Source organism: Apium graveolens, chromosome 7 (assembly GCF_009905375.1).
Source record: "Apium graveolens cultivar Ventura chromosome 7, ASM990537v1, whole genome shotgun sequence".
NCBI classification, from domain to species: domain Eukaryota; kingdom Viridiplantae; phylum Streptophyta; class Magnoliopsida; order Apiales; family Apiaceae; genus Apium; species Apium graveolens.
In genome coordinates, this window is record NC_133653.1 from 209,478,835 (window position 1) to 209,493,801 (window position 14,967).

Genomic DNA, 14,967 nt, shown 5'->3' on the forward strand with positions numbered 1-14,967 from the left:
ATACTGTGTTAGTGTTTCTACTCTCTAGGTAATTTTTTAACTTGTAAATGGTGGCTAGCAATGAAACTAATTATGTTTCGAAATGTTGATATTATATAGAAAAGAAAATGTTTCTACCCTATTTTTTATATGCATTTAGTCCTAGAGTTGGACATTATTGGATAAGGAAAAATGTCTTTTTTTCCCGGTTGTGAGTTCCTTTTTAGCAAATGCGTGGTGCCGTTAGAACTGATTTGGAGTGATTTTTGACTTATGTAACAACAACGTATGTTTGTGGAATAAGTAAAAAAAATGACTTCAAGTTAAAAAAAACATAAGCCCTGAGTTGATACTCACTCCCTCCCGCAAGATTATTTTCTTTACATTTTTTTATGCTTATTAAGAAATCATTACAGTTCCACTTATACCCATCATAAATGCATGAATGTGGACTTTTATTCATATCTCATTAATTTTTATATAATTTTGAAGGAGGGTAATTTTGTAAAAATGTCAATAAATTTGCATTGGGATTTAAAAGTGGACATGTATTTGTGGGTAAAAAAATCTTTCAAAAAGATTACTATTGTAGGACGGAGGGAGTAATAGGTATTCTTTCAACTAACTTACTTATTCATTTTTTTGTAATTTTATTTGACAAAAGTTAATGTTATCATCTGTATGTACAACTCATTTAAATTATTTTTATTTATCTATTTTTAATAACTTGTAAGTTGTAACTTATACAAAATTATAAAATTACCCAAATAGATAATTTGACTTTTAACTTTTCACTTTTTAAGTGATGAGCAAATTTTTTAAGTCCGGCCAAGTGGCCTCTAAAATTTGTTCTTTGAAAACAATGTAATCTGTTCTCGCTATAAGATGTTGATTTGTGATTAAAAAAAAATACTAGTAAATTTTGACATAATGGTCAGTACTAGTATTTCCTTTTGGTTGCATTTATATGTGCATTTTCCTAACATATAAACTGTTTTTACTTTCAGGAAGAAAACAAGCTTTGATTTCACTCTCAGATAAAAAGGATCTGGCTTTGCTTGGCAATGGACTGCAGGAATTAGGGTATGTTTTTACTGGTTATTATCCTTTGCTGATATGTTAAAAGCACCAGTCTATCTTATATGGTGTAACGTTTCAACTGCATATACATTTGCTTAGTGCCAAATGTCAAATGATATGTTGTTTTTGCTGAAACTTAACGAACTGCCCTGTTGATGTGTGTGATGCGCCTATATTTAGTAGCTTAGAGACTTTATTAACAAATAAAGTACTTTGACTTGTGAATAGACCATTTTGTATAAGTAATTTTAATCATAGAATTTAGTTAATGAATCTGGAGCCTACATGAACCGTTATATTTTGATTGAAAGTCTTATTAACATAAGCCTAGATTCGTCAGTCTATCTGGATTGAATGTGTGATTATTCTCCAAAAATAGTTGAAAGGGAGATGACTTTACTAGACACCCGGCCCTTCGCCAACCTACAGGAAGATAACGAAAGGACCAATTTGCAGAGTCATTATCTCCTTAAGAAGTAGAAACAAGCTGGAATTGTTCCTAGGAAGCTAGCAATGTGCAATTTGTGTCGTAATGATTCTTTTGGAAATGTAACTGACTGACTGCTAGTACTACGTGTATATGGAACAGTCCTTTTATCCTAGCAAGCTAACGATACGTTGTTTCTCCTATGATGATGTTAAAGCTCTTGCAAGAATCTTGTTAAGAAGAATGACTTTGATATTGCTCTTGAATAATTCATTTCTACATTGTAGATTCAAAATTGTCTCGACTGGAGGAACTGCATCTGCTTTGGAGAGTAATGGTGTGTCTGTAACTAGAGTGGAAGAACTTACATGTTTTCCGGAAATTGTAAAACAATTTTACATAATGCATCTCAGCTCCTTTTTTCCTCTAAATTACATCTCATCCCTCGCTCTTACAAATATTTATATATAGGTTAAAATATTATTAATTATTTTACTTTATTTTGTGCGAATAATATACCTATGTTGTTTGGTTCCAAGTTTCTCCATACATTTTGTCTTTATCTGCCTTTTGTTGATATATTGTGATGTTCAAAAATCTCTATAAATATACAGCTTGATGGTCGTGTAAAAACATTACATCCCAACGTACATGGAGGAATCCTTGCTAGAAGAGACCAAAGCCATCACATGGAAGCTCTTGATAAGCATGGAATAGGTGAGTTCTGAATAAAATGTTGAGCAAGTTCATCTTGCCTCTCAAATCATCTCCGCCTAATTTGAATGATACTCTGCTTTAAAGCTTTTCAGAAAAATAACAACATAATACCTATTTCCTCAAGTGGTCCCAGAGCAACATTATTTTTACTTAAGGCGTATATTCTAATGCTCTTGTTATCCTTTGGCTATATATCATTGCCATGAATCATCCATTCGGCCTTGGTTTAAATCTAAATAACAATATTCGTCACTATGAGTTTCCATTAATATTTTCTTGTAAATCAAGAACTGTATGTTGAATTGACAACACAACATCTAAAACCTAATATTTTAATTGGCTGAATATGCAAGTAATAATTAGGTAGTTTTATTCTTTGTTTAACTTCGGTGGGTAAATTGACTAGGTAGTTGTATGTAATTTATTTGGGAAGCAAGTTTGTTGCTATGGAATAATGGTAGTGGACAATTATTTCCAGGCTTCCAGCCATGCAATGAAAAAAGTAGTTAATTTTTTAAATACAAGTTATTTAAATATTAGGTAACAGATAAATGCCAAATTCCTCCATATTGATGGATTCTTACAGCCAATACTTATTTTTCATAAAACAGCGAAGAACTTTTCTTACAGGTACATTCGATGTGGTGATTGTGAACTTGTAATCCTTCTATGAAACAGTTTCCTCAACCAACGAAATATCATTTGAGGATGGAATTGAGAATATTGACATCGGTGGGCCTGCCATGATCAGGGCTGCGGCAAAGGTTGTTTTTCTCAGATATTTGATAGTTTAGTATTTATTTTAAAATAACATTCTCCTTTTAGCATCTTATGTACCTTTAGCCATGCAAAATGAAAACACTTGACGTTCATTGAATACCAAAAAAGAAATGGAAAATAAATAGGTATCAGTTCTGATTTACTTTGTTTAACAATCACTAAATCTTGTTAAACAATTTGCGCACAGAATCATTTGATTCCAGTATGCCATTATGTGATACGATGACTGACCAGTATTCCATTTAATCTTTTGCTAAATCAAGTTAACAGTATTCTTTCCAGGATACTGTAACTTCGAAGACCATCAACCCCTTTCCCTACTAAAAAATCCAGCCTGTTGTGTCTCTCAAAAACAAAAGTGCTAGTTATTACCATCTGTCAGCTTCTTGTTAATTCATATTTGTTAAGCAGAATCACGAGGATGTCATGGTGGTGGTTGATTCAGAAGACTATCCTGAACTTTTGAAATCTCTTAAAGCAAATAAGGTCAATGAACAGTTTAGAAGGAAGCTAGCATGGAAGGCTTTCTAGCATGTAGCTAGTTATGATTCTGCAGTTTCAGAGTGGCTATGGAAGCAGACCGAAGGAGGTAATTCTTTTCTTGTATCTTTTCTGATTCAGTGTTATGTCATTATATTTCTCATCAGAATTGAGTATTGTTTTCACATTATTAAAGTAAATCTCTGGAATGACAATTAGAGCAAGTCCAATGCAGTGCTATAAGTGCTGCCATTTCTATAATTTGAAATCAAATGTCAAAAATTTCAACTCCAAAGGAGTTCTATAGTTGGATGCAAATATGCATATATGCATCTTTGGTTCTAAATTTGAAACCGATGATGCATTTATGCATCTCGCCACATCATCAAACTACTACAAATGAGATGCATGTTGTACTTTAAATGAAACTTAGGAGAAAGTGACAAAATTTAAGTAAATTAGGAAATATTTGGTTTCAAAATGCATCTAGCATTGGAGTTGAAGTTTTGTTTTAGCAACAAAAGACGCTTTTTGATGCCAAATTATAACAATAGCTATAGCTATTTTGCATCTTGCATTGGACTTGCTCTTAAGCATATCAAGAGTAAATTTTAGAACTATCTTTATGAATGATATTATTGTATAAATTTTCACGCCATGTTTGTGATGACAAGTTCTAAAAATGTCTGCATCATAATGGGAATAGGCTGGCAAAATATATTGCTGTAAATTAAATTGATGCTGGCTAGATCAAAGCTGTTTGGAAGTGTTTAAAGAAAGGATGTCCTTGATATTAGATATCGATCCAGTATTATATATGGTAGCAATATTGTTATCTGTCTTTAGTTATTGGAGATCACACTCTAACAAGCTCTATTAGGTTACAGCTGATAAATTTCCTCCCAGCTTGACAGTTTCCCTTTCTCTCAAAAGTTCTCTTCGTTATGGTGAAAATCCTCATCAAAAGGCTGCATTTTATGTCGACAAGAGTCTAGCTGAGTTTAGCTCAGGTGGTATTGCAACTGCTGTTCAACATCATGGAAAGGTGAGAATGTAATGTCCATGTACTTCTATAACTTAGTTGTTTACCCTCCGTAGTTTTTGCAGGTATTGTAGTTTGAAATATAAATATAAATATACCACATACCAACGGGAAAGAAAAAGAGAGACTAATTTTTGTTAACATTATTGGTGAGGAGAACAAGATGTATGTAATTGCAGCTAAATATATATAATTTAGATATTGGAATAACGTTTAACTTAATGTTAATTTTGAAAAAATGATTACAGTTTTTGGTTGAACTTTGTTGTTATGTTGTTAGTGAAAGTTATGTGTCAAGTCTTGGTGTCTTACCACTTCTTTTCTATGTTATTCATTAGAATTAATACAGTAATTTGTACAAGGTATGTGCTTTCTCATTGCTAATGTATTCTAATCTTGGTGCAGGAGATGTCGTACAATAACTACCTAGATGCTGATGCAGCTTGGAACTGTGTCTGTGAGTTTAAAAAACCTACTTGTGTAGTTGTAAAGCATACAAATCTTTGCGGGGTAGTTTCACACGATGATATAATTGAGGCGTATAGAGTAGCTGTAAAAGCAGATCCAGTGAGTGCTTTTGGTGGTATTGTCGCCTTCAACATAGAAGTCGATGAGGTTAGTCTGTTCATATCATAAAATTTGACGCGACTTTATATTTCCTGATAAGGTTGTGTGCGTTCATACAAATTTCTTCTTACACTGCATACTTCTTCCTACACGCTGCATCATAGCAAGATAAGGGAGGGATCTACTAAATTCATTTGAAGCACCATTGCGCACATTTGACTGTAAAAACAGATTTTTAGTATTGAGTGCCTAGAATTCCACTCCCAGTGGGGATGAGAAAAATAATTTTCTCTGTACTTCCTACAGAAACTATGAGTGACGCATTATTTCATCCTGATGTATAATTGATGTGTTTGGAAGGTTCTTGCCAAGGATATTCGAGAATTTAGAAGTCCCACTGATGGAGAAACTCGAATGTTTTATGAGATCGTGGTTGCTCCCAAATATACGCAAAAAGGACTTGAGGTTCTCCGTGGAAAGTCCAAGACTCTGAGAATACTTGAGGCACACCAGCATAGCAAAGGGAAACTTTCACTTAGACAAGTTGGCGGGGGTTGGCTGGCTCAAGATTCTGATGATTTAACTCCAGAAGATATACAATTCACAACAGTCTCTGAGAGGACACCTCAAGAAAGTGAGCTTCATGATGCAGAGTTTGCATGGTTATGTGTGAAGCATGTGAAGAGTAACGCAATTGGAGTTGCAAAGGTTAACAAGTTCCTGAACCTTGTATGTCTTCCATTTTTCTTCTGACTTCTACTACATGCATACTGATCATTATTTTGTCACAGAACAATTGTATGTTGGGCATGGGTAGCGGGCAGCCAAACCGTGTGGAAAGCTTGAGGATAGCTTTAAGAAAAGCTGGAGACGAGGTCAAAGGCGCAGCTTTGGCTAGTGATGCATTCTTTCCGTTTGGTAAGTATATATTCAAGAATTAGTAGATATCTGAATGTAAGATTTTCTTGTCTAGCTCTAATGTGGCTCTTGTTTCTATTTATTTCCACAGCTTGGAAAGACGCGGTTGAAGAAGCCTGTGAAAGCAGGGTTGCTGTAATAGCAGAGCCTGGGGGTAGCATAAGAGATAATAATGCAATTGATTGTTGTAACAAGTATGGAGTTTCACTTCTCTTTACTAATGTGAGGCACTTTAGGCATTAGTAAGAAAGTGTATCCATCTCTTAATAAATGCCTACTCGGAGATTGCAGAATGCATTAACTTGTAAAATTTTGATATCCATGGTCTTTGTTGGCCCAGGTTGATTAGCAGATGAGAGAATAAAGATGTTAGTGTACGCGGGGAAATATCGTTATCTGATCTTGAATCTCTCTATTTAGCTAACTTTCTTACAATCACTACTACCTCATGAATCAGATTTCCTGGGAGGTTTGCTGTGATATGAGTCTGACTATTAACAGAAAAAATGTGCTTTCTGCTGAGTTATTCAGGTTTGCTTTTTTAATACCGCAGTCTTTTTAATTCTGTGTTTCGTAAAAGTCAGATACTTTTTTGATAAATTAAATTAACAATAGATTTCTATTATTCTTACTATTCTTGTAAAAAAATTATTTTGGTTATCAAATTCTAAATGAGATATATGATTTACCTAAAAATGTCAAATGAACGTATTTTAATTTTTAACTACTAAAGTTCCACAGATAACCTCTCCAGGTCTCATTAATAACTTGCCTTTTTCTAGGGACATTAACAACTTACTTATAATCAATATACATTTTTGAATGAGTCTTTTTAATTATTATAGCAAATATAAGCTTTGTTAAATTTGCAAAAAAAAAAAATCTTTGGAAAAATACGACTTTTCAACTAAACCCGATCTCAAATTAACCAAAAGCAACTTAAAAACGTAAAAAGAAATTGTATCAGGCTACTTTTGATTGGAACCATAATTTTGCAAAATACAACATTTTAAAATTTTGAAGTTCAAGCATAGACGTTAATTTAAACCCGTATTTCTGCTTGGAGAAACCCACGAAATTAAATTAATTTGCCATCATATAGTTTGCTACTTTGCTAGGTGTATAGCATGCCAAGTCTCTGAACAAGAAAGATTTGCTTGGCTGATTAAACCATACTTCAAGGGAAGATACCACTACTATTGTCACTTCAAGGGCTAATGTCTAATGGTTAATATTACCTGAATATAGAGAGAGATCATCGTCACTGGCATATTTCACAAGGTGAAATTGCATTTTGTAGCTTCCATTTTCAACAACAAATCTTTGATTTCTGTTTTCATTCTTGTCTTCATATTAAAATATTCTTGATGTTCTCGTTCTAAAGCCTGGAGTTCTACGAATTTCTTCCTGCGAATTTCCTCAGCCTCGATCAATTGCAACTTTCTGATTCTGCTGGTGTACTCTTCTTCGATTTTTTCATTCTTTGCATTTGCAATGCGTTTGAGACCTTCAGCCTCCCTTCTTGCATCATCAGCACGTGACTGAAACATGTTGGCTTCTGCTTGCTTGATTCTTACAATACTTTCTAATTCATCAAAGCCAGGCTCCTTCTTAGTATGCCTTAACAAATCTGAATTGGCTACATTTTTATCATTCATTTCGAAGTCAAAACTGGGAAGTAAACTAACAGATCTTTCCAGTTGAGGAGCTTTATCTGCATATACAGCTTTTAGCCATGTTGGTTCTTGGCTCGATCCAGCAATAATACTAGTCCCCTCTTCCTGTTTCTTTTTTATAGTTTCATTTCCGGGAACAATCAGACTGCTGCTTTTAGAAGAATCGTTTCCTGTGTTTATAAGACAGAGGGGTAAGCACACAAAGAATGATAATGATATGATACTTAGAAATAATAAAATCACATATCTAGCTTACAAAGTTCTTATAAAGGAACGGAAAAACCAACGATGTTTGGTTTGGTATTCTACAGATAATAAATTATATAGCTTCACCTTATCATTTTACCACTGCAAACACATGATAATTAATATAGAACAGTACATGAGTCTACAGTATTTAACGATACAGATGAAAAATTATCATATATCGTATGAAAAATTATTGCCTTGAAGCTATCAGGGAAATCATGAGATTAGAGCAACACCTTGGTCCTTTTTAAGAAGCAGAATACTAATTACTAAAAGTAGGAAAAAAACTGATGGAAGACATCACTTGATTTATATACTGTGGGTCTTTGGATAATATACTGATCTTAAAGGTATAAACCATTTACAGAAGCAACTTTCCGGAAAAAAACAAATCTATTTACTTGCAAGAACATATAATCTTAAACATGTTGCGCATACAGTTTACTTTCTGCAAAGTTACACAAACTTTAGGAACATAGAACCCAAATCTTTTACTTTTCAAAAGGAAAATTTTAGTGCCTCAAATCTATAAGCCACTCGAAAATGAACACACTGTGCATACAGTTTAGTAATGTGGCCTTAATCTGGAGAACAAAATCAGGATGAAGTTTGTAGCATAAACTTGCCAAACAATTTTAAGCCCCATTACCAAGAACAATGTAATAATACAGTATAGAAGGGGGGAAAGTAGATATTCGTATAAATTATGGTGCAAGCAATTAAATTTTTACCAGAAGCGGGATTAAGGAATGTATTTAGTGCTTATAATTTATAAAAATTAAGATGACATTACAAATGAACAACTACCTGTTCTCTTTCAAAAATATCACAAGCAGCCAAATTCTAAAGAGTGAGGACATAACCATATTATAATACTTGACAGAAAGCTACGATAAACTCTACTGGATACTAAAGCAAGTAGAGATGCATTTTGAATAATTGTATATAGAGTAGTCAGTTTTAGTAAAACAATCCCAACATGACAACATACAAGCACCGAGTAAAAATGAGAATATTTACTTGCAAGCAATGCCATGATGCAACTTCGAACTTCTTGAACGTCAGATTTGTTTGCCAACCTTGTCAGCATCTGAGTGGCAAGTTCGTGCATCTGCCTCCCTCTAACATCCTCACTTGCACGGAAAATTTTTCTGACATAATGAAGTTCTTTGGAAAGTGTTTCAGCTGTCCATTCTTTTGCAAAATTTTGGAAAACTTCTTTTACAAAGCCAAACATTTCAGAAGGATGACGGCAAGCAACACAATGGAACTGCATTTCTGTTGTTCCTTGAGCCCCAGACGCACTGTCACCATTTCTAATATACAATTCTCGTAAACCACAATCTGCATGGCACCAATGAAGACACACGTCACATCCGACCCAACTACAGGTGTTAGATGCCATATCAAACTTTGAACATACTAGACACATGCAAGCACTACAAAATCCATCCTTCGGCACACAGATTCTGCAATCACATTCATCGACAGGCAACTGACTTCGACAGGTGAGATTACGACACCTTAGGTTCAGAAAAATTTCAGCCAGATCAGAAGATGAGATTTCATAATTTTGCTGGAGAAAATCTTGAAGACCAGTTTTTAAAGCTACCAAGACTTCTAGTTGAGCTCGATGGGACTGTAATAGAATTTCTAAGGTAATATCGGATCTCCTCGCCAGAGCTTTTTGAAGATCAAGTAGCTTTGATCTCTTACCAGGATTCAGAATAACATCACGAACCGACTCCTTTAACCTTGAAGCAGCTTGTCTGGTCATTTCATTGAATTTCCTGGCTGCTGTGTGTATTGGCTCAGAAACTATCATGCTGATAATTGGCTCCATGAAATCGGCTCCACTCCCCGGAAATGACTGCTTTTCTTCTTGTACATCACCAGCAACTTTATCTCTAGAACCGTGCCTCCTCTCATTCCAGTAATCAGGTCCAGTTCCATGGGACACAATACTCTGTGTAGGGGATCTAACTTCAGTTGGATGCATTAACTGCACACCTGCTAACTGTTTATTGTGACTTAATTGACGATCAAGTCCTCTAGGTAGTTTAGAGCTCCCTTCGTCAGCTTGATGCGGTAATTGAACAACACGACCAATGATAATATCTTGAGACATTTGTGAATGGTGTGCAAGACCATTTCCATTAGACAATATCCTTTGGTACATGGGGTTTTCTTTGTTTTCCGTCTCATTAGAAGATTGACCTTGCCATGCCACAGGTGTTACTTGGTCCAATCCCTTAAATATAGGGCGACTCCCAACTGATTTTTCACAGTTGTCGTATGAATTGTTTGTCAGGGAACAGCTAGGGTTATGTGTGAATGTCTGAGAACCTGAGAACGACAATGATGCAGTATATGCATCAGAACTTGTTCGTAAACTACTAGCAAAGGACTGAACACTCCTCGCATGACTAGGAGAACTAGGAGCTTGAACTGTATTTTGAGAACTAGCAGCTTGTACTGTGTTTTGGGAATTGTTAGCGTATAAAACACTTGGTAAGCTTAGAGAAAGTTCAAGCGGTTCTGTTGCTATCTGCTCATCTTTCAGCTTACTAGAACTTGACTTCTCTGCTATACTAGCTTTCTTGACAGGATCAACAAAAAACAACTGAAAGCCCCTTGGGCTCGGACCTTCCGTAAAGGTTTCAGCTTCAGCTCTTATAACATCTTCTGTACAATCGCTAGAAGGCACAATAGCCAAACCTTTCCCCTTGTCTTTAACACTTTGATCAATTCTGTCCTCTAATAATGACAGAACAACTTTAGATGTAACATTTTTGTCCCCAGTTCCCTCTATCAATCCAGGCAAATCAATATTCTCCGTCTTCACTTCAAGATCAATGCTCTTGTTATCCTTCTGCTCATAATTGGAAGGGCATGACTCTTTTACGGTGTCACTTGCTTTCTCTGCAGACATGCTATTCTCCAAGAAACACTGTTGATCATTGGCAACTTTAACAACTTCTGTGGTTGCATTTGCAACTTCGTCTTTACTTGTTTCATAAACAGAAGTTTTAGGAGAACCTGATAACTTATCAACAATTTTCACCACATTATGAGTAGCTTCTGACACTTGAGTTTCAGATTTTTCTTTATGGACTATTCCATGACCGGGCTGTTGCTTTGCCTCAGGCAATAAGTCTCTTTCCCCTAAACTTTTAGCTTTAACCAGATTATTGTTACTAAACTCCTCCGGATTGGGTTTCAACCCATTAGCAGCTTCTTCTTCCAACTGCTTAACTACTGGAACTGGTTCAGGATCAGGTTCCAGTTCCCCTTCTTCCATCTCACTGTTATTTCCACTCTCAATTGGCAGGTCTTCGTTTTTCTTCACTTCAATGCTTTTTGATTGCTCGCTTCCAGAATCCTTTGACCTTGGAGGTGACTTTGCATTTTTCGAACATGATGACGACTTTGCATTTTTTGAACAAGATGGTGACCTTGCAGTTCTTGAACAAGATGGTGACCTTGCAGTTCTTGAACAAGATGGCGACCTTGCAGTTCTTGAACAAGAAGGAGACTTCGTATCTCTCAAACCCTGTGGGTGGTCTGCTGTCCGCACCGACTGCCAGCTGTTGGGTCTCCCCATCTCTCCTAAACTTCCACCAGGGGACTTTACTCTTCCTGTCTCATCTGATGTCACCCTGCTTCCTCTAGCAAATTCATGACCACCCCTAGAACCATTTTCATCAACATCTTTTACACCACCAAATCTCCTCCAAGACGAAACACTCCCTTCCCTTCGTGATCGATCCCTCTCCGACCTAAAACCCTTCGGAAACTCCCTCCTTGGCACAGAAAAGCTCTCAGAACGATGAATCCGATCCCCATTATATCCACCTCGTGGCGAACTCACAATTCCTCTTTCACCACCATCCCTATACCTATCATACACTTTTCTCCTATCATAACTTTCCCCATCATAATCCGTCCGCTTCCTAACGGATCTCAAATTCTCACGATCATCATCCAATCGATCATACCTCGACGACGATGAAGACAATCCTTTCTTCCCATTATCAGACTTATAATACACGTTCCGATTAGACAATGACCGATGCAAATTCCCATCTTCTTTTCTTCCCCAATCTTTATTAGGCCCTTTATCCCCGTACGAAGAAATATCATCACTAGACTTCAATCTCTTCATCCTCCTATCACTAACACTAAAAACACCTCCAAACAGATCATAAAACACTAAAACCAACCAACCCCTTCAAAATACCAAATCTTTAATCACCAAAAACTCCAAAGTTTCAACCTTTTCACCGCAAAAACCCCAAATTTAACAACTGTCAAGAACCATCCTAAACTTCAATAAACCCCCTAATTTCAGCTAAACAAACATCAAGAAACTCATCTTCACACACAGATCTCATGAATATAAACAAAACCCATCATAAACACAGCCATACAACAACACATAAACCACAAAAAACAAAGATTAAGCTAGCACCACCAAAATCTTGAAAACCCAAAAGTTCATCATTTTGAATAAAGATTGCAACTTAAGCTCAGATTAAAAAACCCAAATCAAGAAATTACCAGAAGCTGGTGATTTGTAGGTTGCAGAGTAAAAAAGTCTCTTCAAAGTGGGTTAAAACAGACCAATCTGTTTGATCTCTTTTGGTTTAACTGTAGTCATACAAATGTGTGTATAATATGTTGAGTGTATGTATAGAGATTTGCAATGACAGTCAACGGGGGGTTGTGTTTAAAGTAGATGAGAGAAGAGAAGTGGGGCTTGAATACTCAGGGTGTGTGTAATGCGCACCAGGCGCATTTTAGAAAAGTGAAGTTGGTCAAAGTGTCAGTTGAAACACAGTGACGTCAGCAAGTAACTTTCCACGTAGGATTTTTGCAGTTGGTCAAATGTATAGTGCCACTTTCACTGCTTTTTATTAGTCCTTGTCTTAATATTTTAATTTTTTAACTTTTATTTTTTATAAATTGTTGAAATACTTAAAGAAAATATAGCAAATATTAAAAGTATATTATAGAGAAAAAAAACTTGGTATATTTTAAAATTATGTTGGATAGAAATTTTATTAAAACCTATTTATGATTATTTATTTATTTTGCTAAATCTATTTATGATTATATACTGTCCTAATTATATTTAATATTTATATAATTTTTTATAAAAAAAATGATCTATGTATACTTTTAAAATGTTTAAATACATGAAGTAAAATAGGTAAGAAATTAGAAATATGATATTGGTAGAAGTTATATAATAACCTTAATTATTATATGTATATTTGCATAAAATAAAAACAAGAATAAAGACGCAAAGAGAGGAGTGTACGCCTCAAGTGAACAATTGTTGCGTGATAGGCACACTCGGACCATACCTAAACCTCAAGTTCTGTTCTGTTATCCTTGACCTTGAGCCACTTTGATGATATTGTCTTATGTTATTTGTATATGTACAGACATATTTCCTCATATCCAAAATGAGCCCATCTCCTCACCAACAGTTTTTCGTTAATTTCTTTTTTAACAAAAACCCAACCGAATCTTGGAAATGTTTGGTTTGGTATATAGAAAACTCATGATATCACTCTTCAAAATAAATGATGTAATAATTTTCATTATTTTCATCCCCTTATCTATTTTGTAATTTCACCAAAACTAATGGCACATATAATTCTCCCACAAGATATTTTTGATCAAATGCAATGAAAATGAAAGCTTTATCATGTTCTCCAAAGGCAAAAGATAACAAAACATGGTCCCTCACTTCACATTCCTCATAAAAACCCAATTTGCTCATGTGTATCTAATTAAGATCCAACCACTTCCAATCTTTCATAAACAACTCTTCAATGGCTGCTCTCTCATTTGTTCATTCCTTCAACACAATATATGTAACAACAACCTATAGAAAACTTGATCAAATCAGGAAAACTCCAAGAATTGTAGTACCTTATTGTTGCCAAAGTAGAGGTCCTTTGAGCTTGAAGACCAAGAAAGAAGAGAAGGAAGAGAATGACAACAAGGGCTTGAAGTTTATGGTAAGTTTAGAAAAAGTAGGAAAAGGATTGAAGGAAAGTTTGAGTCCAAAGAGGAAGGGTGACTGGAAAGATTTGGTTTTGATGAGTTTGTCATTTGCAGTTTATGTTTATATATCTCAGAAGTTAGTTTGTGCTTATTGTGTGTGGACTTCTATGCTCAAGCAATGGTAGCTAGGACCACATTTCAACCATTCATCCTCTAATACATAATCCATTTGTAATATACTTGATCTGTAATAAGTATGCGTAAGTGTTATATAGTTCACATTTACATCTTCATTTGTTGGGTTTTTTCAGTATATGGTTATGTAGTTTTTTATTCTCACCTCCATATACATTTGATATTTTTAAACAAGCTATTTAGGATCAAGCCTCTGGCTGCTTAACCTTAACCAACTTTGTTCAACTTCCATCTGATACTGTTGAATTGTATCAAAGATTAACTGGTGGAATCGGAATTTACAGTCTTAACAATACATCAAGTCAACCACTTCTCTTGCAACTGACATAATATCTAGTTTTGAATGTTTAGGTTGCCAAATGAAGACTGACAACTTAAAGTCATTTTCGGACACTATATGCAAGACTCCACACAGTGGTCCTCCCAAAAACTCAAAACCTCAAAACACGTAATAAATAAATTGCAAGATTAGGTACTTCAGTAGTTCAAAGCTCTGATCATCTAAACATCTCAAGCAAATGATATGACTCATATTCAGTGGGATTACAATAAAAATGAGTGAATAATAAGATGATATTTTAGGGGAAGTACATTTTTAAAACGCAAGTGAAAAAAAATTAGCAAAGGGAAACAAAGAATGGGGAGAATCTCAAAAATATGTCAGGCTACAGAAAATCTGTGTTGCGTTGGTCATATTTTTCAATAAGAATGAAGATTTATATATAAATTGGCACGCTTGAGTAGTTATCCAAATTCAGAGAATCAATTGAAGGAGTGAATGAGTATCCCGTATATTTCGTATTTTCATTCTATTCTGAATGAGCATCATGCATTAATAC

General features: G+C 35.0%; 1 protein-coding gene and 1 pseudogene across 1 annotated transcript; one reads left to right on the forward strand and one right to left on the reverse strand.

The window, feature by feature from the left end:
• Positions 1–946: 946 nt before the first annotated feature.
• LOC141670960 (uncharacterized) lies at positions 947–6,472 on the forward strand (annotated as a pseudogene).
• Positions 6,473–7,027: 555 nt separating this feature from the next.
• LOC141672331 (protein OBERON 4) lies at positions 7,028–12,650 on the reverse strand. Its single transcript, XM_074478903.1, has 2 exons — positions 8,936–12,650; positions 7,028–7,836 (listed from the first exon to the last, which is right to left on the reverse strand). The coding sequence occupies exons 1-2, from the start codon at positions 12,078–12,080 to the stop codon at positions 7,265–7,267; spliced, it is 3,717 nt and encodes a 1,238-aa protein (XP_074335004.1). The 5' UTR covers positions 12,081–12,650; the 3' UTR covers positions 7,028–7,264.
• Positions 12,651–14,967: the final 2,317 nt, after the last annotated feature.